Source organism: Phyllobates terribilis, unplaced genomic scaffold (assembly GCF_046119375.1).
Source record: "Phyllobates terribilis strain yellow unplaced genomic scaffold, ASM4611937v1 Scaffold_5__5_contigs__length_657084704, whole genome shotgun sequence".
NCBI lineage: Eukaryota > Metazoa > Chordata > Amphibia > Anura > Dendrobatidae > Phyllobates > Phyllobates terribilis.
The window spans coordinates 265,314,435-265,339,724 of NW_027362765.1; the positions used below are offsets into that span (position 1 = coordinate 265,314,435).

The window sequence follows — 25,290 nt, forward strand, 5'->3', positions numbered from 1 at the left end:
ACTAGTTTGGCTGCTACCATGCGCCCTGGTAAAACCATCTCCCCCACCCTCACATGCCTGCCGCCTTGGTGCTGCCGACCGTCTGGACCTTGCAGATGTTAGCCCTTCCGCATACAACTCCTCCTCCTCTACTTCCTCCACCTCCTCTTGTGCCACCACCTGACGCCGAATTCTGTTTAACATGTGCTCCAGCATGTAAATCACCGGAATAGTCATGCTGATAATGGCATCGTCAGCACTAAACATCTTCGTCGCCATTTCAAAACTGTGCAGAAGGGTGCATAGGTCCCTGATCTGAGACCACTCCTCCAGCGTGATTTGCCCCACCTCTGGATCTCGTTGGCCCAGGCTATACGTCAGAACGTATTGCACCAGGGCTTGTCGGTGCTGCCACAGTCGCTGCAACATGTGCAGAGTTGAATTCCACCGGGTAGGCACATCGCATTTTAGCCGGTGAAGTGGCAGGCCCAACGACTTCTGTAGAGATGTAAGTCGCTGAGCTGCGGGATGCGAACGGCGAAAGTGAGCACACAGCGACCGTGCCCTCTGCAGAAGGCCATCTAGTCTGGGATAGTGGGCTAAAAATTGCTGGACAACCAGGTTCAACACGTGAGCCATACAAGGCGAAGGGCCGCACCCAGGTTTGCAGCATTGTTGCACACGGCCTTCCCTGGTTTCAGGTCCAGTGGAGACAACCATTCATGAAATTGGTTCTCCAGAGCTGACCACAACTCCTCAGCTGTGTGACTCACATTTCCCAGACATTTCAATGTAAAAACCACCTGATGACATTGAGCCCTACTGCCAGCATAGTAAGGAGGTGTGCAGGATCCCTTCTGCGCAGTTAGAAAGCTTGTGGCATGACCAGACAGGCTTTGGGTGCAGGTGGAAGACCGAGAGGAGGTTGAGGAGGCAGAAGCAGTGGAGGAACTTTGACATAAAGAGGATTGACGCACAACTCGTGGGGACGGCAAGACTTGGACAGCAGCCCCTTGTCCTGCTGTCACCATAGTTACCCAGTGCCCAGTCAGCGACATGTAACACCCCTGTCCATGCCTACTCATCCAAGTGTCTGTGGTGAAATGCACCCTGTCACACACAGTTTCTCAAAGAAGCGGTGATGTTGTGTGCGACATGCTGGTGGAGCGCAGGCACACCTTTCTTTGAGAAGTAGTGCCGACTGGGCATCTGGTACTGGGGCACTGCGACGGACATAAGGTCTCGAAAATCCTCTGTGTCCACCAGGCGGAAAGGCAGCATTTCTGTAGCCAAGAACTTGCAGATGGTGAAATTCAACCTCTTAGCTTTCTCATGGCTAGGAGGAAATGGTCTTTTACTTGTCCACATCTGAGGGACCGAGGGCTGGCTATTGTGCTTAGACGGGGTTGATAAGGGTGTCCCCGGCAAACTGCCGGTCTGTGGGGAAGATGCAGGCGGACATGTTAGGTTGCCTTGATCCAAAGGTGGTGCTATCGATGTCGGACAGCGCTCAACACCAGCTGGTGTTACCACCTCCAAAGAAAATGATGACCTGCCAATCACGCTGGCTGTTGCGGGTAAAGAGGTGGCAGGTCTGCGCCCCAAAACAGGTGTGACTGCTGTCCCCCCAGTCACAGAGGATGAAGAGGCCGCGGATGCACAAGATATGGCAGACGGTGGTTGGCCCGGCCGGCTAGGCCGCATTGTAGCACACTGAGCTTCCCACTGCAACTTATGCTTCATGTCCATGTGCCGGTTCATGCATGAAGTACTCAAACTATGTATTTTTTGGCCTCTACTTAGCTTTTGCTGACAAATGTTACAGATAACACGAGTTGGGTCATCTTTATCGATCTGAAAAAATGCCCAGGCTATGCAAGGCTTAGCACCCATGCGACCTGAAGAGCCACCACGACTTGTGGTGAGAGGCAGAGTTGTGTTTGAGGATGCAGTTGTTGACGTGCTTCCAGTACTACGTCTCTGTCCAGGAAGGCGCAACCTGACCTCGTCGTCACTAGCATCTTCCTCCACCTCCTCTGCTGACCTCATCTCTTGGCTGACTGTGGGTTGACAGTAAGTGGGATCTCCAACCTCATCATCATCACCCTGTGCGTTATCACACCTGTCGTCCTCAGAGCCAACCTGTTCCTGCCCTGACAAAAAACTAAAGTTGTCGCTCCAATCAGGTATTTGAGTCTTATCATCGTCTTCCTCATTGTCTCCACCAACAGGAGTTACAGTTTGGGAATGAGGGTCTACATTATGGTCAGAACCTTCTGCGTCTGGTCCTGGATCCGACTCATAAAGATTCTGGGCATCAGTGCAGATCATTTCCTCGTCTGGATTCACAGAAGCGCTGGAGTCGACCTCTGATTCCCAGGCTATAGTATGAGTAAACAGCTCTGCAGACTCAACCATCTGTTCTACCTCATACTCAGACGGGCAGCTGGAGATTTGGGAGCTGTGAGGAAGCAAGTGCGATTGGGGTGACACCTTTGAGGACTGGAGTATTTGTGATTTTGAAGTTGATGTGGAGGAGAGCCCACTTAAAGGAGCACTTGATATCCGTTGAAGCACCTGCTGTTTTTGTGCCTCATCTGGAATTTGTAGCGATTGGCGTGGCCGTAGGAAAGGGATCTTATCACATTGTCCGCTAAAAGAAGTAGACATTTTAGTTTGGCTGGAAGATGGTCTTTCTTCTGCAGATGTTACTGTTGCTTTAACACCTACCCCACGGACACAACCTTTTTTCCCCTTCCCAACACGCCTATTCCCCTTTCCACCAGCAGCAGGCCTTTTTCCACTCATTTTGGTGGTTAACTAATTAACAACTCTGGAGTTGTTTGCACAAAAAAACAATGGATGGGAACCGAGCAGAGCTGAGTGGCCAAACTGTGGTATTAGGCCAAAACTATTGGCTGGGTTAGATGCAGAAAAAAATTATATTCAATTTGCAACCTGATGGAGGTCAGTATAGATGGACTAATAGAGAAAGTCCCACACACTGCTAGAAGGCCAAATATTTTTTCAGAGCTAGATGCAGATAAAAATTATTTTTAATTTGCAACCTGATGGAGGTCAGTATAGATGGATTAATAGAACAAGTCCCACACACAGCTAGAAGCCCAATATTTTTTCAGAGGTAGATGCAGAAAAAAATATATTCAGTTTGCAACCTGATGGAGGTCAGTATAGATGGATTAATAGAACAAGTCCCACACACAGCTAGAAGCCCAATATTTTTTCAGAGGTAGATGAAGAAAAAAATATATGCAGTTTGCAACCTGATGGAGGTCTGTATAGATGGATTAATAGAACAAGTCCCACACACAGCTAGAAGCCCAATATTTTTTCAGAGGTAGATGAAGAAAAAAATATATGCAGTTTGCAACCTGATGGAGGTCAGTATAGATGGACTAATACAACAAGTCCCACACACAGCTAGAAGCCCAATATTTTTTCAGAGCTAGATGCAGAAAAAAATGATATTCAATTTGCAACCTGATGGAGGTCAGTATAGATGGACTAATAGAATGATGCTATGCCCAAAAGATTTTACTTCACTAGGTGCAGTAAAAAAAATGGTATTCTATACACAGGTGGTATATCTTGCAACACAGATAGGCTACTCCACTGACTAACACACTCTGCAATAGGCCAAAAAGGATTAGCTTTGCTAGATTCAGCCAAATGCTGTGAAAAAAACTTGCACAGCACTGGCACAGACCTGCCTGGCAAAAACTGATAGGAACTGATGTAACCTAGTCCTGAAAAGGACTCCAATTATAATTAGTCTTTACTCCCACAATCTCTCTATTTAAGAGCACAGACCTGCCTGATAAAAGTCGTAGGAAATGCTGTAACCTAGTCCTTAAAAGGACTGCAATCACAACTATTCCCTACTCCCAAGCTATCTGTAGATTTGTGCGAAAATTGTCTTGAAATTAACAAGGTATAGCGCACACAGCAACAGCGGTGCCGTCTAACACGCAGCTGCAGCAGTGAGAAAATGGTGGCGATGGGGAAAATGGCTTGGTCTTATAGGGCAAGGACATGTGACATACACTGCCAATGACACATGCCCTTGCTTGTGTGAAAAAAAGCACTTCGCTCCGTGTGTGCGCTGCTGATAGGCTGACAGATTGCACCTCCCCACTGTAAATGCGGGAAAGAGAAAAAAAAAATGGAGATCTTCATTGTTCCTGCAGAGATCCATCCCCTGCCCCTCCCCCCACCCCGCTGTACACTCAAACTGCGTATTAACATTAATTTTCATCATTACTGAGAAAAAATCCAGTTATGATTTTGGTGCACGAACAGTTATCGAACATAACCTCGAACAGCCGAATTTTTCTCAAATTGTTCGTGTTCGCCGAACGGCTCGAACACCGCCCAAAACAGCTCGAATTTGAGATTGGCGAACAGTTCGAGTAGAACAACGCTCATCTCTACTGATGTGGTCATTTCGAAGATGGAGGCTGAAGAGGAGGAGGAGGCTGAGGAGGATGAGATGCAGGAGCTGTAGAACATGGGCGCAACCCTGATTGACCTAGGGCCCACAATCCTTGGCATCGGGAGGACGTGTTCCGTCCCAAGGTCCGACTGGGTCCCGGCTTCCACTATGTTAACCCAGTGTGCCATCAGCGATATGTACCATCTCTGCCCACAAGCACTTGTCCACGTGTCCGTGGTTAGGTAGACTTTCCCAGTAACTGCGTTGTTGAGGGCACTGCTAATGTTTTGGGACACGTGCTTGTGTAATGCGGGAACGGCACACCGGGAGAAATAATGGTGGCTGGGGACCGAGTACCGAGAGACAGCCGCCGTCATCAGGTTGCGGAATGCTTACGTCTGCATGAGCTTAAAAGGCAACATTTTGAGCGCAAGCAGTCGTGAAATGTGAGAATTTAGTAGTGTGGCCTGTGGGGCGTTGGCTTCAGATTTGCGCTTGCGTTCCAAGGACGGTGATATGGACAACTGCGCTGGGACAAAGACATGGACGTGCTTCCTGATGCTGCTACTTGAGAGTGCGGAACGGCAGGTGCAGGGCAGGAGGCATCTTCACATGCATCATGGACAGGGGATTGGCTTGCATGCGCAACAGCGGAAGAAGCAATGGTGCCACCTGCAGACACTTTTCCTGGACCCTGGGGTTCAGCCCACAAAGTCAGGTGCTTTGCTTCCATGTGCCTGATCATGCTGGTGGTGGTCAGGCTGGTCGTTTTGCCACCCCTGCTGATGCTGGCCTGGCAGGTGGTGCAAATGGCCTTTTTGGGGTTATCAGCAGAGTCTTTAAAAAACAACCAGATTTGGGAAGACCTAACAGTTGTACTGGCAACTTCCTTCGTGTTGGTGTTACGGGGAACGGTTGCCTGCCTTCTGTCTGCGGCCACCATACTGCTTCTTCCTGCCTGTTGGGGTGCTCTGCCTCCCTCCCCCTGTGTACTGCTGTCCTCGCTCTGCATGTCCTCCTACCAGGTTGAGTCAGTTACAATATCATCCACCACCTCTTCTTCCACTTCCACACCCTGGTCCTCCTCCTGACTTTCTGGCAATTGTGTCTCATCATCTTCCACCTCTAGTGACTCTTTCCCACCGTTGCCTTCGTGTGACTGTGGCTGCTCAAATATTTGGGCATCACTACACGCGATCTCCTCTTGCCCCAATTCAAGTGGACCGGGTGAGAGGCCCAAATCTATAAATGGAAAAGTGAACAGCTCTTCAGAGTGTCCAAAGGGTGGTGGTGGTGGCTAAGTGGCTGGAAGCATTATTCGCTCTCCAACCAACAACATTTTGACACTGCTCTGGGTTCAATAGTGGTGCACTGCGGTCCCCTAGGAATTGGGACAGGAAGATCGGGCAAGAAGATGTGGGTGTTTGTTGTGGCACAATTTCAGCTTGCCCACGGCCTTGTCCTCGGCACCATCACCATCACGTCCAGTTCCCCATCCCTTGCCACATGCCTTGCCCATTTTAAATGGAGGACAGTATCTTCCACGCTCACTATAAATGACTGAGTTTGGAACAAACTTATATGTGATCCGTGTGACGGAGAAAACAGAGTTTTAAATACCTGCCCTGTAGGTAACTAGTTTGAACAGCAAACTGCTGTGAATTGCTTCACTGACACTCTAAAGGAAATTTTTAATGGAGGCCAGAAATGGCAGTATTTTCTGACAACGTATATGTGATCCGTGTGATGGAGACAACAGAGTTTTAAATACCTGGCCTGTAGGTAAGTAGTTTGAACAGCAAACTGGTGTGAATTGCTTCACTGACACACTGAAGGAAATTTTTAATGGAGGCCAGAAATGGCAGTATTTTCTGACAACGTATATGTGATCCGTTTGATGGAGAAAATACAGTTTTACATAGCTGGATTTCTAGCGCTGTAATATGGAAAGGACCTGGCTGTATTCTGCAGTGCCAACAAGCAATTGGCGCAGAAAAACGGTGTTCTCTGGATTGCTTTTTAAGCAAATAATGAGGATTAAGATCCAAAAAAAAGTATTCCTGGCCCCTGAGACCTGGGCCTTTGTATAGAAATATCTAATAGCAGCAGCAGAAGGCAGAATTGGAATGGAGCCTCTTGTGCTATATGCACTGCAGTCTGCTATATACACTGCCTGCCTGATATCTCTGCAGATAGATTAGTCCTCAGAAGGACTGTTTGTTAAGATGGATATGTGTAATGTACGTTTTTTCTCCCTACACTACCTAATACACAAGCAAATCTCTCCCTGATGCAGCAGCACCTCTCCCTACTCTGCCTGATTCCGGAGTTACTGTGATGAGCATGGCGGCGCCAGGTCTGATATAGACCTGATGATGCTGTGCGGCCAGCCAATCACTGTAATGCCACAACCAACATGGCTACGGCATTACAGTGAGTGGCAGGCAATCCCTGCATGTTGATTGGCGCTCTAAAGAACGCCAAACATGCAGGGAGGGGACCCGAGCTACAAAACTTCAGATCTGCTGGTTAATCCAGTGTTTGCTGTAACATCATAAACTGTTATTTAAGTCTTTTCAAATCACATTGCAACCTTTGTGCTGCTTCAGACATGCCATTTTCCTCTATATCTGCCCTTCTTGCTCTGTAGCTCTTTGTGTTTCCTGCTGCACTTGTTGTTTGCCTTCAGCATAGCCAGTTATTCCAGCCCTCACAGTTTCATGTACCTTCCATCCGGCTGTGTCAGCGCCTCAGGTCCATGTGTCTACCCTGACCGGCAGCTTCATAAATCCCACCTCAACAGATGAGCCTAACAGCTGAAACCATGATGACCTGAACACTAAAGTTGTACAGTTGAGTTTGATGTAGTAGTGCTCCAACCATAATGACTGGAATAGCAAAGTTGTACAGCAGAGTTTGATCTAGTAATGCCTGACCCACCATGACCAGAATACTATAATTAAATTCGTAGTGTTGGTGGAGAGTAGCTGCAAAAATCTCAACCAGTTGAAAATAATGCGGTGGCATGCCACATGAGTCAGGTTTAAAATGACCAGGTGGACGACAAATTCAGGAAAAGAGAAGGAACTGGCTACACACAATGCGAGAACCAGAATCCATGAGTAATAATATGTAGTTGTGTAAAGATGTGTGGAATGGATGGTGCAAACATTAACTTCACACTTCCTAGTAGAGATGAGCGAATAAATTCAAATGTAATTGAATTAGTCTGAAAATTTAAAAAAAAAAACACATTTGCCAAAATGCGTTTTTTTTGTAATTCACTTCAGCGCGATTCAGTCCCGGCCACTTGCAATGGAATCTTCAGGCCTCTCACATTGTGCTACACTTCTGGGTATCATGGATGAGATCTGCGCAGGTGCGCAGGAGGTTACGGCACATGTTGTGACATCATGATGCCATTGACCTCCCGCATGCCTGTGCAGAACCCTCAAAGGTGCCATAACATCTGGAAGTCCAGCACAGTGCGAGAGGCCCAAAGATTTCAATCCGAAGGACAGGGGGCTAGAATATGTGGTGAGGACAGGATGGTTGGTGTTGAGAAACGGAGGGGGCAGATAGGTGAGCAAAAGATGAAAAGATGAGTATAAGGATTTTTTTTTATTCATCACATATTATATTTATGATGCTCTGGGGTCTGAAGGGACTCCAGAGCATAATAAGAGACATTAAATTTGGCAAGAATAACTTTTCCACCATTCGAGAATAAACATGCAAACAGACTAATTTGAATTTTGCCTAATCTACTCATATATACTTGCTAGTCTTGTATGATTTGCATACCATTGTCTATTACCAATCAAACATTGATACTGGGTAACTCATTCTTTCCTGCTAACCAAGTGTCTGCTTTCTTACATTCATGTCACTAGTACAGAACCACCAAACCTGTTTTATATTCCCGTCTACAGAACAGTCAACTGCCGGCGATATACTGTATATATAAAATCTGTGTCAGTTTACACTCCTTGGCTTATGTACTGGCCTTTCACACTCAAAACTTACAAAAGAAGTGAGTGTTGTGGATCAAATTTCAATTTGCACAATGCAACGCAATGTAAAATATACACCTATAACATTCTAGCAGACACTCTACAGGTTTGAAACATTGGTGCTAATTTCTAAAAAAATAGAAAAATGGATTTAGGGAATCACTTGTAATTTTAACAGCAAAAACTGAATGTTGTCCCAGTATTTGCCACATAATGAAATCATAAAGGAAAGTGCAATAAATGTGTCTCTGCTCTTCTTCCTGTCATAGTTAATAAAATGGACCTAACAATGCAGATGGAAACTCACAGTAATTAATTCTAAAATAATAGTCTCATAATTAAATAAAGAGGAATTATTTTTTATGAAATTAAATTAATTAAGACTTTAAAGAGTTTGAATATTTTCTATATGTGGAAATGTATCAGACAAAAGCAGCAGAACACTGGGAGTTCTAGTTACTGGACCCTAGCAATCAGCTCACCAGTATAAAGGCTGACTTATTTTATTTCTTATAGAATCCCTGTAAAATACCCATCGGAGGCATATCTTTTTAGAGATATTTTCTCTGTAATAGATGACCCTGCCCTATTACCATATCTCAACACTACTGAGCATATAAGATGAAATATATCGAAACTAAAGAGGCAGCTGGCATGCCAAGCATCTGTAAAGCTGTTTTTGCAGGAAATTGGAGATTATTTAATAAATGCAAAGTTAGAAGAGTTAAAAAGTTATTTTTAAGGCAATAATCATTATTTCTAACTTTATTATTGTCTCCATAATTTTCCTCTTATTATTTTTTTACAACTTGTTGGATTAATAATATTATGGACATTGCAAAATGTTTGAAGTAATTTCAAACTTTTGACCTGTAGTTTGTATCCAATGTTTTCATCTATTCTTCCACTGAAGAAAAACAACAAAATGAACTCTAGTTGTACCATCATCCGTAAAAGTTAAAATAAATTTGGCATTATTTTGTACACATGTATGTAATACATAATACTCTTACTTGTTAAGGCCATTTTACAATCTTAGCTTGTAGGGGGATAACATTAAAGTGAGCTTGTACTATTTAAAAACAGCTCACAGAAAAGGACAATAATTCAAAAAAACATCACAGAAAAAAACAGCCTTACCAACACCAGGTCAGATTACCAAAGCACAAGCAGGACACGGCAGACCCCCATGATATAGGCCGGGGCAGCACAGGTGCGAAATACTGATGTGACAGCCACCCCCTCCATGAATTGGCAGATATGCGAGTGGCTGTGTAGTATTAGAAATGCACACAACTGCAGCTTGTATAGGACCCCAGTCACACAGATAGGTGTGGTGCACAGTGTCTGGCTTACAGCCTATTAATGACCCCCATAATTTTAAATTGAGTGGGCTGCCCTGCACTAAATACGTGCACCCCACAGGACAGACGCTCCAATTCACCCACCCAACAATAAAGGGCTTGGCCACATCCTGCAAAAAATGGAAAATATACAGTAAAAAGATGAAAAATAATGTATAAGATAAATACATTTCATTAGGTATTTTGGGCGTCATTAATAGGCTCTAAGCCAGACACTGTGCACTACACCTATTTGTGTGACTGGCGTCCTATACAAGCTGCAGTTGTGTGCATTTTTAATACTACACAGCCACTCACATATCTGCCAATTCATGGAGGGGGTGGCTGTTGCATCAGTATTTCTCACCTGTGCTGCCCTCGCCTTAATAATGGGGGTCTGCCACCTCCTGCTTGTGCTTTGGTAATCTGACCTGGTGTTGGTAAGGCTGTTTTTTTCAGTGATTTTTTTTGAGCTTGTACTATTTAAATTACGGTAGTCAAGAAAACTGTAAATGCCTGTATGTGGTGGCTGAAGTCAGTCCCTAGATGTAGTGGGTTACCTCTGCAGCCAATGAGTGCCTGCAGCGGTCATATGTCCCTGGGCCAAAATTTCATCACTGCAGCAAAAATAAGAGATAGGCGAGGAACCAGACTACTTCAGAACCAGAGTGGTGGCAAACTGGTGAAGTGAATATGACAACTTATTTTAGAATATTCTAAGATTTTTTTAAATAATTTTCTCTTGCTGAATAACCTCTTTCATTGTTAGATATACACCAGTTCTTGTCATGTTTCCCTAAATCAGAATGTCATTGCTCTACTAGGAAGTCGAGACCGTCAGGGGACCAGGTAGTGTCGCAACTTGAGTTGACGGGGATTTTAAATGTAAACATGCTTATTTTAGAATATTCTACAATATTTTCAAAATAAATTGAAATGGCGCGATAACCCACATTAAACACCCATCTGTTCTTGTTATACTTTAAAGGAGCTATCTTCTCATAGACATCCCATTTAATATGAGAGCTGCAAAGGGCAAACAGTTGATCTAATGACTCATATATACAGAGGTTAGCTAATGGAAGAGCCCTTTCAAAACTGCACATGCCCTTATGTAAGCTGTATATTTAGTGTGATTTTTGTCTCTAAGTATACCTCACAGGAAAGGATCTGAGCCGTTCTTTAGCAACAAGATATATGGTTCTTCTGCAGCACCATATCACAGAAAAGTTCATTAGTTCTAAAATTGCAATGAGACTCTTACCAATGGTCACCTGGCGACTCTAAAATGGCTACCATGGACAGGCTTAGCGCAAGCCACTCCACTTAACAGATCTCAGGGGTTGCCCTGTCCTTCACCCTTTAACCCTAGAACGCATACCTGGGGCCTCGCAGGCCTGCCCTGTTAATTGTTTTCTATTTTCTGCAAGATTACTTTAGTTAGAATTTTGAAACTCTAGGTATTCCTCAGGTATACAGTTGTTTGTTATTTTTGTTTAAGTTATTCCATGTTATTTGCACACGGGCCTAAAAGGCCCCAGGTATGTGAAAGTGTAGATTTTTATGGTCATGCGTTCTAGGGTTAACCCATGTACAGGGATATGGACTTAAACAGGGGACCCTGGGTTGAGGCCACAGAATAAACTAATATGGTGGTGCAGGCTGACAGGAGTGGTCAGGTAGCCAGAACCAAAATGGCAGGAAAATTATAAATTCAGAATACGCAAGAATAGTCAGTAAAACAAGGTGTGGTCAAAACAGGAAACAATAATATTACACAGGAGCTTAACAGACAGGACTAAACCAGAGGAAAATGAGGCTATATCTAGCAGCTTCCAGCAGTAAGCTGGAAACTTAATTAGGGTGTGGTGCTCTCCAACTGGATGGAGCAGGGAGTGGATAACTTCAGCTGGACAGCACACAAAATCATACTGTCAGACTGGATGGCACTGCAGGTTTCAGCCACCCAAATATTAATGACTGGACAGAGCCTGCACCATCCAGAGCTTCCGGTTCCAACATCTCTGTTATCACCATTGCCTCCCGCAGAATGAATACGTGGGTACCAGAGGCAGACATCGCTTGGGCAGGTCCTGGTGGAGATGTGATAAAAAGTCATGGTAGTTATTCTAATAGAAAAAATTGTAACATTTTCTGGAGTAAGGCCACGGCCCCACTATCAGTATTTGGTCAGTATTCAGTCAGTATTTTTTCTCAGAAGTGAGAGCCAAAACCAGGAGTGGGTGATAAATGCAGAATTGGTGACTTGTTTCCATTATACCTTTTCTCTGAATGTTCCTCACCTGGTTTTGGCTCCCACTCCTGAGAAAAAATACTGACTGCATACTGACCAAATACTGATAGTGGGGCCGTGGCTTAAATGTTTTCACTAACCAAATGCATTTTATGGATAGAAAATGATTAATTACATTTATCATTTAATATTGAATAAGCGTAGCCTACTAAAACCATGAAATAACTTTTTATATCACCTTGCTGTTAGTTATTATTGGCTGTGTGAATAGTCCACTGTATTCAGCATATCCTTACACACATACCTAAAAAGCCACGTTCTCCTTTAAATCTTTTTTTTTTATTGACGTCTGTTCATGATAACACTGGCTCCAAAGAGCTTTAACAGTCAAACTTTATTCTTTCACCATCAAAGTATCAGCTAAAAGTTGAAGAATGTCTTTCAGCTGCCTGAAAACTAATATGGAGCATTTAGGATAAGACAAGTTTATCCAAGAATTATGTCTCAACTAATTCTCTCCCTCAGCTGTAATTTAGTTGGAAATACAAATAAACCACATTCAGTTTCAAAGAACCAAATTTTTTGTGTGTTTAATTATTTTTCCCACCTCGTCCAGTCCTAGATTAATCTTAATTAACTTCAAATGTGATTTATAAACAATTGGTTAAATAAATTGCAATATTTGAAATTCTTTGAACTTAGAGAAAATTATTCCATCTAACCACAAAATAAAACCATTTCCTTTTTCTGTCTCAAAGCATGACTTTTTTATTTAGCCTTTCCCTTAATGACATGTTTAACTAGCACCACTTAAAACAGGCCCCCTAGATAACAAATTTGGAAATATTTAAAAGGCGGTCAGACCACAATTACACATAAGTAAATAGGCCTTAAATTGCTTTACAAACATGAGAACCAAAGAGGTAAAACAAGATATATATTTAAAAAATTAATTTATGTTTTAAAAAAAATATTTTTGTATTTAAAAGACCACAAAATTGAGTTGCAAGTAGCTGTAAATACATGGCAATCTAAATAAATACACTTATATTGCTTCCAATTAGACAGCTTAAAGGAGTATTCCAGCCAGAAGCATTAATATCACTTTAAAGTGTTTAGTTGTTACTGTCAATAGCATAGCATCAATGAAGTAGCAGAGCACATACTTGTCCACAATTACATTCACATTTTTCCAAGCAATAGTACTATGGTTGGAGGCAACGGGTGACCACTAAGGCTCCCCACTCTTGCAATCTGTGAGGTTTTCAGCACTTGAACCCCTCAAATAAATGTAGGATTTATTACATATAGAGTATGTAGATTATAAACAGACATAAAAGAATGCAAATCAAATTTAAATCGAATTGCATGAAATTTGCAGGTCCCGTCAAATTCAAACAGTTCGCACTAATTGCCCAAAAAAAAATGTTAGTTGCCATTTTATACATTGCATATGGTTGCATCAGTTATAGATTTCTGCCATGACCTCATGCGCTTGAAAGCAGAAGCAAGACAACACAACATTTTTTACAGAAAAAAAAAAATCTGAAATTAATATCAGACGACGTGCTTGGTTGCCACAAGCAACTGTATTAAGTCTTTGCATTTCTTATGCAGTAATTTTTGTGAAGGGGGCAATATATATATTTTTTAAAATATCAAAGAAAATTCTCAAAAATCGAGAGAGACATAGGAGAGGTGATAACAGCAATGACAGACTGTGTGATTGATCAGTGACATGGTGTAGGTGCCATCTGTCCTGCCGACCTTAAATTACAATTACACATTACACATTTTTTTTCTTCATTCTTTATGCAGCAGGAAGCCAGCAAAATATCAAAGAAATCAGAGTCAGTCAGAGAAAGTTTGCATGCCTGTTAAAAGCAACTGTACAGAGTTTTAGCATTTTTTAAATCATTTTTATTGAAGGGTATAATGACTGGTTTTTAAAAATACAAGAGAAATTTCCTAAAGTCAAGACATTTAACTGGGACTGTCTACTTTAGCAGTCAAATTTGTATACCCAACACCAATACAGTGCCATATTGCAAGTGCCGGCTTTTTAGTTCTGTAACTACGTAGTATTTCTTATTTTGTCACTTTTGGGAATGGAGTTGAATTTTGTTGAAAAAATGTATGAGATTTAACTGTGCATGTATGGTTTTGCACATCTATTTTACTAGTCCAATTTAACAACTGTATCTACCACACCTATATTACAGCTTGCTGCCACATTTTGCTTTCTGTACATGCTTTCATCTACCTAGCATTTGTTCTTACTGAAAATTTATTCCAGTTGAACTTTAATCTTTTTGAATATAAAAAAAATCAGCATTTTTGAGAGTACAGATTTTTGTAAATTCTCTGGCTGCCATTTTACTGTACCACAGATATCCGGCAAAAGTTTTTTAAAAAACAACTTATACTCACCTTACCACTAATCTGTCTGGACTCTCCGCTGCTTGCTGCCTGCTGATCCTCGGAGCTGCAACTCCCAGCCTGTTCATTCCAGGCTGGAACTTCAGGACTCTGTGACAGGAAGAGGACTCTGAAATTACCATGTGCAGTTATTTCTGAAGCACGTGTGCGTCAGTAAGTCCCTGCCTAGAGTGAACAAGCTGGGAGATGCAACTTTAGAAAGAGGATGGTGGACAGCACTGCTCAGGTCCTCAGCACCTTTACTGCCATTGTAGCTCCAGCCTCTTAAATCTAGACTGGAACTACTGGCCACGACCAGGTTTCAGAGGTCACCGTGGGTCATACATCCGTGACATTACATTGTACCACATGTGGGGACTACAGAGACCGGTCATGACCAGAAGTCTTGGCCTAGAGTAAAAAGGCTGGGACATGTGGCTTGCAATGTAGGAAATAAGAGGTGGTTCTAAGGACCAGACGGCGGGCTTTGAACAACTGAGGGACCAGACAGATGAGCAGTAAGGTAAGTTTACTTTGTTTGTTTTTACATTTTACATTTATTGTGTTCTTGGGTCTGGAGAAACCCTAATGCATAATAAGGGACATTCAATTCACGGAGAATAGGTTTGCGGCAAATTGAATTTCCTAGGAAAATCCACATGATTTGTTGCATTTGAATCTTGTAAGATCCGCTCATCTCTACTTATTACATCCTTTTTTTTGCTAAGTGGTAAATAATTACATTTGAAAAGATTGTCAAAAGTTAATAATAGTGTTGCACAAAATGTATGAAAAAGTTGCAATGGTAATGTGCAGAGCAGTGTAAAAGAAAATGAAAAAAAAATTGGTGAGAATTTGGATGCTACAAGCAGAAGCAACACCGCTCGTACCAGTTGTCCAGTAGGTTGTTCTACCAAACACCGGCCACAATTGGATTCAGGATTCAGGATTCGGAGAATGTTTTGCTGATTTGAAGATTTGAAGAGGATTTGAAGATTGAAGCGGTCATCACCAGCAAAGGCTTTTGAACGAAGTATTAAATACATTTCAGCATGCATGTTTAATACTTTTACTCTGTATCATTTTTCATTATTACACATAACTTAAAGGAGTCATCCAGTCCAAATTGATTAGTCTATAGTCACTCTGTGTGACTGCAGAATTAGGAATTCCCCCAGCTCACACACTGTGTGCTGCGGAGATTCGCCGGTTTCAGAGATGGAACCGGAGGTTATGTATGAGTTATACATACTCCGAGCCAGAGCCCAACTAGTGGGCACTGCCTCGATCCACACACTTGTATTGAGCGAGGCCGCACCACGATTAGTGATGCGACTGTCCAGTGGGCATGGCCAACTAAAGGGCATGGCCTTGCTCCATACAAGTGTATAGAGCGAGGCCGCGCCCACTAATCGGGCTCTGGTCAGAAGTATGTGTAACACATACATAGCCTCTGGTCCCAGCTCAGAAAATGCAACTATAGCTAAACAAGTATGCATAAGACTTAAATGGAACTATACTGCAATACCTGGTGTAACTAAAGATGAGTGAATCTTTTGGAAGTCGAATTTGCCAATTTTTGCCAAAAAATTTGATTTCCGACAAATAAATTTGTGTGAATTTCAATACTGGAATGTTTTTAATTGCTCATAAAATAGACATGGGGAGAGGAAAGACAGAAAAAGAATCTTGCCGACAATAAGAGCTTACACTTTACAGGTGAGAAAGAGAGGACCCCGCTGCCCATAAGAGATTACAATTTACAGATGCAAAGAGGACCCTGCTGTACAAATTGTGCTTCACTGGGAACTGCTAATCTATGATGGCCCAGGTACTGATCACCACTGTACAAGGTATGATAATCTGTTAAATGACATAGCTGCAGGGCATTTTTGGAAGGCCCATGCAGCAATGCAAAATGATGTCTGCCTGCAATATGATGCTTCAGCAGTGTGGAAAAGGGCGCCGGGGCAAGCTTTTTTTTTGTTCCGCAAATCGAATCTCAAAATCTTTGAATTTGTGTGAAACTGCAAAACTTTCAGAAAATTTACTCAAACTCGATACTCCACCAATCGATCCATTCATCTCAAATTGTGACACATGGAAAAACTCTATTGTGTAATATGCTATAACTTGAACCTATATGAAGGTAAAGACTGAAGAAAAGGAGCCTCACTGTTGACAATTGCTCCCTACGACATAGAAATAAGGAGCTACTGCACGGCATAAGTAATCATAACACAAACAATAATCTGTCATTGATATAACTGGTGCTTCAAGCCAAATTATGAACCAATTATTTTCCAATGTGAAGATCAGTTTTCTTGGGCATATCACAGTCTATACTGACAGTCCCCTCTTGGGATGTACAGTGGAAATCCAAACATTTATAAAACATTACTTTTATTAAAATAATAAATCATATTTCGTTTTTGACAGGATAACATTACAATATTGGCCGAAATTCAGTTAGAATTGTAGACAGTGGAATAGGAGTGATCATAGTTTTCCCATATAGTACTGGCAATTACAACCCTGTTACATTTTCAGTTTCAGGTGTGTTAACGCTACTTCACTTAAGAAAATATTGCTTTAAAATCTCCTCAAATTCCATAATAATATTTACAAGTTTATATAGAAAGAGACAAATGGCTTTGAAGGAAAGTTAATACTTCTATGAAAACAAACCACATTTTCCTGTTGCCTTTGAGGCTTCTAACCACGTCTGGGTACTATCCAAAGTCTTGCACTTCATAAGCTGCAAAGCACTTTCATCCAGTGTTTAAGACCTGCCTTTTCATCCTTGATCCTTCAAATTACTGGTGTACAATGAATGTGTATCATGTTAAAAAACAAACAAACTTATTTTTGAAAAATGTTAAGGACTTTGCTTGAAAAATAGCACTGGTTTAGGTAGTAGATATTCCAAGACTTCCACCAATGTGCTTCATCTCCTGAAACTACAGCCTTAATTTATAACCCATTATTTTACTGTATGAATCATATAAAAGCTGTCAAAATTAATCCTCAGATGCCACTACAGCCAGAAACCTACCAGATAGACAAGAGAATAATCTGAGATGCATGAAGCATATGCTCCTATTTATTTGCCCAATGCCCCGGATCTATCATTGCCAGCTGTATTTTACTGTTTTTTTCATTCTCAATCTTCACCGGTGTTTTTCTGTGCCCTTTAAAGTCTGCCAAAACACCTGTTAAAAATCCTAGTTCAACTCAATATCATACTCACCCCTTCTCCAGGCTACAAATTCAGCACAACTCATACCCCAAACAGTCCACACTCCCAAGGGCACCAGTGCTACTGCTACTTATTACACATGGGCAATAAATCCTAACAATACACTCAACATACTTGCTGGTACCAACTGCACTCTAGCAAAAGATAGATATTATTCACAAACCACATTAATGTACTGTTAGGCGTCGGTCTGGGGCTGGATTTGAAAGGGGTCCAGGACCTTCTGTGGTCTCCCATTTCAGGCCAGATGCTGCTCAGCATTGTTGTCAGCCCCAACGCCTAGCTGTTCCACGAGCCCTGCAGATTGTCTCCGAGGCATTTATGCCTAGCAGTGTTAAGCATAGGCTGCAGAGGGAGACAGGGCTCGTGGTGTCTAAGTTCAGGATTCGCCACACTGAGCATGCTCGTGACCTGGTGGATCATGATTGGTGGGTTGGCACCCATCTGACTCGGTGACCTGGCACTCCCTGATTGGTCCACGGGTAACGTCACCAATAGCGCGTCGCTGGGCAGGGCTTAGTCTTTAAAAGGCCCGCCCACAAACATGGCGGCACGCTCAGATCATTTGAGCTAGCTTTTTGTGGTGTGCACGCTTACTCTGGGCTCAAAGAGCCATAGCTTTAGTTAGGCAGGCCGGGCTCAAAGAGCCATAGCTTTAGCTAGGCAGGCCGGGCTCAAAGAGCCATAGCTTTAGTAAGCAGGTAGCTTCGCCTCGCTGACTGGCTCTAACCAGGGGGTTCGCCTTACACCCCGAGCCGCCTGTGAGCTAAATAGAGCGGGTTTGCTCAGTCCGGTAGCACGCCGGCTGAGTGCTCGATTACCCGGCGGGAATCACCTGCACACTAGCGCCGTATCCTATAGCGTAGTGCCTGTACCGAAGACAGGGCTACTGCTCATAGTCCGGTCACACGTCTCCCTGCGGTTCTTGGAGATTGTGTGAACCGATTTAGCACCAATCCCCATAGCGTAGCGCCTGTATCAAAGACAGGGCTACTGCTGTTCCCACGGACGCACGTCTCCCTGCAGTTCTTGGAGATTGTGCGTACCGTCTTACCCTTCCGTGTGCGTTAACACGAAGGGCTAAGATATTTGTTAGATGCGTCGCTGGTCGCTCTCTCCTCCGTGCAGTAAACGGAGATAGAGCGTACCGCTATACCCTGTCTGGTGTGTAGTTAACACGGAAGGGTTTATCTTTTAGTTGTCGTTTGCCTTTCCACTCGGGAAGTGTTCGGCAGCAGTCCTCTAGGCTGCATCGCGGACCCCGGGGTCGGTTGCGTTCCATTAAATAAAGTTGTCTGCAACCGCTCCCCCTAACATGTACTCTATAGATAATAAGAGGTTCTTTAAGGCAACAAGGCAACACCAAAGTTTTAACATTTAGGCCCTGATTTATCAAAGCAATTATGACAGAATTCTGATATAAATTGCTTTGATAAGTCACTAAATATTTGCAACATTTTTGAGCAATTAAGCATTCTGCAAATTTTGGTGTTTTCACTCCAGTTTCTCCCAACTCTGATAAAATGGATGGAGTTGAAACGGCATTAGGCGAGGGAGGGGGGAATAAAGGACAGGGGCATGATGCCACAGCTCATCTTTTTCATAATGATCTAGGTTTAGAAAGGATTGGTCCTGTCAAACTAATCTAATCAACTTCTATGTGGAGCTAAGTTCCAGCCTGGACCAGGGTATCACCGTGCATGTCCTCTATCTTTCAAAGGCATTTAATACAGTGCAACATAAAATGTTTGTACATTTAATTATAGCAACAGTTGTTAACCCAAAGTGTAATTGGTGGAACAACTGGCTCAGTGATAGTAAACGGAGTATATGTATGCACCCTTTCTTGCTGAAGCCAGTTTCGCCTTCTTGACCAGGCCAAATTTTTCTACTCTGACATGTATCACCTTTTGTGATAATAACTTTGAATTTTTATACATATCCTGGTAATTTTGAGACTGATTTTTCATGACACATTGTATTTTATGTTGCTGGTAAATTTAGGTTAATATGATTTGCATGTAATCATGAAAATATCTAAAATTTGATGGAGAAAATTGTACAATTTTAATTTTTTTTTCTGCTCTTAAACCAGATAGTCATACCACACAAAAAGTTAGTAAGTAACAATTACCATATGTCTACTTTATGTCAGCATCATTTTTTAAATAATTTTTTTATGTTAGGAATGGATGTTGGAAAAGTTCAAACTTCAACAGCAATTTTTCATTTTTTTCAAAAAAAAACAATTTTTTTAGAAATCTCTTTACTTTTGTAATTTTGAAGCTCCTGTATGTCAAAAAACTCCAGAACAAGAAGCAATTTTAAAAACTGCAAGGTATTCAAAACTGCTTTGTAAAGTGTATCAACTTATCTTGTTCTTCAGAAGAATTAACACAAAGTGGAAGAAAAAAATAAAAAAAAATTTTTTTGTTTTACTAAAATGTTGTTTTAACCTGAAATTTTTCATTTTCACAAGGGTAAAAGGAGAAAAATGAACCATACAATTTGTTGTGCAATTTCTCCTGATAGTGGCAATACATCATGATGGAGATGGAGACATTTTGGACTGTGTATGACCTCTGCTCAGCGGTTTCAGTCTTTTTAAAGATGCAAAAAATGTTGTTGGGCATTCCTTAAAAAATGAAGCAATGCCAGAACCATTATGCTGAAAAAACCCGGAAGGAAAGTCATTATAATTTATTTTAGCTTTTTATTTTAATTAATTTAAGTAATTTGTAGAATAATTCACGGTGTTGTGTTTTTTTGTGTTTGGTTTATTATGTGTTTCTAAGAGTTTGCAATATAAAGGTAACTGTCTATGGGACCCCTTTCTTTGCATCAGCAGAGATCCATTCACAAAATTTCTTCATATTTTTTAAATATTTCAGATGAAAAGAAAATGACATTGCAGTTGCAGCAGTTCTGATCAAATAAAGCCCTAGAAAAGTCAAAAGATCACTCTGTACCATAGAAATAGATCATATCTAAATGGTATGCAAATGTCGGGTTTGAGGCCCAATAGCTTCAAGTTATGCCACAATACACAGCTTTATTTAGGATGTTAACAATCCCACCATTCCCCTCTCTTCCTTGAATCTAGTCTTCCAGAAAACTATTGTGAATATTTTTGTGTTTTCCAACTATAAATGACTACTCAAGTTCTAGTAGACTAAGTACGAGGATTTGACTCCTAGGTTGCTGAGAGCTCACACATAGGACACTTAATTTTAATCTGAATATGGTAGACAAGTAACTTCAGACACCTCAGCAGCCAAGTCTTGGACAGGTTATAAACTCGCTCTTACCTCGACAGCTGTAATGCTGATGAACAGCTCGGACTTGCTGGAGTAGACGCTCCAATGCCTCAATCTGTCCCTTGTGCTTGAGCTCCCGTCCGTCGTAGTCTTTCCAGTCTGTTAAGTAAATGCAGACAAAGATAGTAGCTAAGACAAGGTGTCAGTAAAGACAGAAAGATGCAAGAATCTGCCATGACATTAAAACATCAACACATATGCTTAGTCTCACCTCTTCCAATTTCGGTTTTCAATACCTTATAAATTAAAATTTGTACAGAAAGAAGAATTTATTTGTTACATATGAAGTATGTTATTAAGCTGATCCAGAGTTGTCTTGTATTTATGGATAACTCCCATAAGGCAGTTCTAATGAGAAACCTGTGTAGAAATACACAAGGAAAAATCCTAGACTTTGCGCAGGCTACGTTTGAATAAAAACAATTTTAATCATAAAATATCACCTAAATACCACAAACTATTACACATTTTAATATAGACTAGCTAAAATCTGAGCACAGTTTTTTTTGCTCTTCCCTAAAAAAAATTAAAAACTTTTTGTTTGAAACCAGCCACTGCTCCAGTGGTTAAAGTGAAGATGGAACGCAAAGTTTGGCTTTTATTAGACTTGATGTTTCGAATTTTTTGTTTGTTATTTTTATTTTCATTATAGGATTTTAAAATTGTTAGAAAAAAAACACGTTACTAGTGTAACACAATGTAGAATGCCATCAAAAGCATCTGCAAAAAAAATGCTCTACAATGGTTGAAATATTTTGCGTTTTTTTGCAAGTGAAAATAAAGAAGCTAAAAAAAGTACTTGTGAAGAAAACTTTAGGGCTCATTTACACATCAGAATTTCACGTACAAGTGCTTTCAGTGTTTTTATACCTGTGATATTCTATTGGGCTGTTCACATCATGGAGCTTTTGTGCACTTACTGGTCCGTGCAAAACTGCAAGGACATATCTGATATTGATCCAAGTGTCCTATCAATCTTGGCAATGAAAGTCTATGGTTACGTGAAAATCGGACAGCACTGCCATTTTTGTTCGGTCTATTTTCCACTGACTGATAGATAGTAGAAGGTGGAGAAACTTTTTTTCTCATCGGTGAAAAACAATTCTTGAAAATGGTGTACTTGGTTCATGTATTTTGTGCAGAACCAAAAATGTTCTTTACTTTTGTTTATAATCTTTTTTTGTGACTTTTAGAACAAAAAGTTTCATGATCCACTAAAATGTCACAAAATTAGTGTAGAAATTTCAGTAGGAAATAAGCAAAAGAATACATTTGTGCAAATCAAAAACAGGCTTGAAACAACAGAAACTAGACAAAAAAGGTGCAAATGGAATAACGTATTGGGGCCATGGGGTATGTTTTTAACTTAAATTCCACATAATAGTTGTAAAAAAAGAATCACACTTTCTTCAAAAGCCCGCATATATCTGTAATTTGACATATTGTAGATGTTAATGTGTTATGATTAGCATAGAAGTCCTTCAATGTGTAACATTATCATAGGAGAAGACAAATCACAGCAAATTACAGCAAAACATTACAGAAAATTATAGAACCCCAAATAATGACATCACTTAACAACAGGCGCCAGACGTACGAGTCTAGATGCCAAATATTATTTCTGCTCAGCCTTGTTTCATCTTTTCTTTGTTTTGCTGTCATGGAGTACAGATATGTTTTAGATTTGTAAGCTGGATGAATTTCTGTGGTATGTGATCATGATCTGCACAATTACCGATCACCAAAACCGGATACCATGAATTAAAGGTTTCTGGCCAGTCATATATCATTTTGTAAAACAGTCGTGTGATGAATGTTAGTACAACGCTTATGAGTGTGAATGATCTGTGCCAACCAGTACCATCATGAGGTTAAAAAAAGAGGAATAAAAAATAGATACTTCTTTATACTGAATTCTTTTAATCATGTATTATTATCAAGTTAAGATTGCATTCACACTGGCATATTTTGACCAGAATAATGCATCAATCTTCTTAAGTTAAAACCAGGAGAAAAACAAGTATAATAAAATATGCACCAACTTAATTTTGGCTTTGAAATGCTAATGCAAAATGCAAAATAACGAGATTCTGGTGGTTTTGAAAGCAAATAGAGACCATTAGAACACTTTCATTGCTGCAAAACTTTAGAATCTCCATAGAAAATAAACATAATGAATATGAATAAATGATTGGTTTAATAACTGGAATCGTAATATTTCTGCTTATTCTTCTGTTTGCATTTAAAGAGAACCAAGTATGAGGATTTTATACCTCAAATTAATGCCATGTATGTAGAGCACCATCTGTATAGTGCATAGTATTACCATACGCTTTCTGCCTCAAAACGCACTGTTGAAATTCTGCTATTTGTGTTGTATGATTCTGGAGTGTGCAGTGAAAATTTTTAGCATGTATATTGGGGTACCACCTTGTCCATTGGCACCTCACATGATCTGAAGAGTGAATGCACTCCAAATTTGTGAGTAATCTATCCTCTATGTCAGAAGTATGAAATTAAATTAGCCATGCCCATGAAATAAAGTTTCTCTATGCCACTAGAACTTTGCAAATGGAAATGCACAGAGAAGAGTGGGCACTGTAGACCATATGTACAGACTGTTTATATCTAGGTTCTCTTTCAAATGATTTAGTTACTTTAGACAATTCTTCATGTGTCTTTCATCCTGCTTCCTTTGAAATGTGTAAAGTTTTTGAACTGTGGTTTACAATTCAGCTTGGTTACAGCTGTAGATTAAAATGATCTTAAAGGGAATTAGAGATGAGCTAATGTTTCAATATTCGATTCGGATTACGATCGCCAAATTTGCGATATTCGTCGAACGTTACCGAACACCATAGGATTAAATGGGGGAAAAAAAAATGCATATGCAACACCTTAACCGCTTCCCGACCGCCCACTGTACATAAACGTCCGCGCTGCCTGTGCTCTGTACAGCGCGGACGTTTAAAAATGGTGGGTGGTCTCGCAGCGCTCAGGACCCCCAGGGTCCTGCAAGCGCTGCGAGAGCGGTGCAGAGCTATAGCTCTGACAGGGAACATCATCGGGACCTGATTGGATCAGGTTCCAGTGATGTTAACCATTTGCTGTCTTCTGTATGCCGCGATCTGTAGTGATCGCGGCATATAGAAGACAGCAGGAGGAGAGGGGGTGGTATACTTATCTCCCTGATACCTTCCAGGACCTTGGGTTGCTATGGCAGCTGGAGGTCACATGACCGCCTCCAGCTCTGCCATATATGGTGTCCTGCCAGGGTCAGCCTGCAAGCTGAAGCCTGGCAGGACACACTGACTGTGTGAAGATCTCATGTAATGTAATACATGTATATTACATTACATGAGATCAGCGATCAGAAAAATAAAAAGTAAAAATGTAAAAAAAAGTAAAAAAAATGTTTTGAAACTGTTAAAAAAAAATACAAAATAAATTAAAATAAATAAAATATTAAAACCGATAAATCCGTATATTTATGCAAAAATACTAATTAACTCCTTCTGTGCACACCGTAATAAAAATAAATAAAAAACGGAGCAAAAAACTATGCTTTTTCATCATATCGCCAAACAAAAAGTGGAAAAAAATGCGATCAAAAAGCAAAATGGAAATAAAAATGGTACCGCTGAAAACGTCATCTTGTTCCGCAAAAAAAAAGCCGCCATACAGCTCCATCAGCCGAAAAATAAAAAAGTTATAGCGCTCAGAATAAAGCAATGCAAAAAAAATATTTTTTTCTATAAAATTGTTTTATTGTGCAAGAGCGCCAAAACATAAAAAAAATATACAGTAAGTGTAGCATCGCTGTAAACGTACTGACCCGAAGAATAACGCTGCCTGATCACTTTCACCACACCCAGAACGGCATAAAAAAAACCTCATAAAACAATTCCTGAATTGTTGGTTTTTGTTAATTTTACCTCCCAAAAAACGGAATAGAAAGCGATCAAAAAATGTCACGTACCCAAAAATGGTACCAATAAAAATGTCAACTCGTCCCGCAAAAAACAAGCCATCACATGACTCTGTCGGCCGAAATATGGAAAAATTATAGCTCTCAAAATATCGCGATGCAAAAACTAGATTTTGCAAAAAAAAAAAGCGTCTGTTAGTGTGTGACAGCTGTCAGTCATAAAAACCCGATATTAATTTGGTATCTCTGTAATCGCACCGACCCGAAGAATAAAGTAATCTAATCAGTTATATCACACTAGAAACGGCGTAAAAAAATAAATAAAA

General features: G+C 41.0%; 1 protein-coding gene across 1 annotated transcript in view; it reads right to left on the reverse strand.

Annotated features, from left to right (window-relative positions):
- The window catches only part of ANKFN1 (ankyrin repeat and fibronectin type III domain containing 1), a 1,224,583-nt gene that overhangs the window by 542,769 nt on the left and 656,524 nt on the right, over window positions 1–25,290 (reverse strand). Inside the window, exon 8 of the mRNA XM_073684132.1 lies at window positions 21,028–21,135. Within this exon, the coding sequence (XP_073540233.1) occupies window positions 21,028–21,135 (108 nt within the window). The remainder of the gene's footprint in view (window positions 1–21,027; window positions 21,136–25,290) is intronic.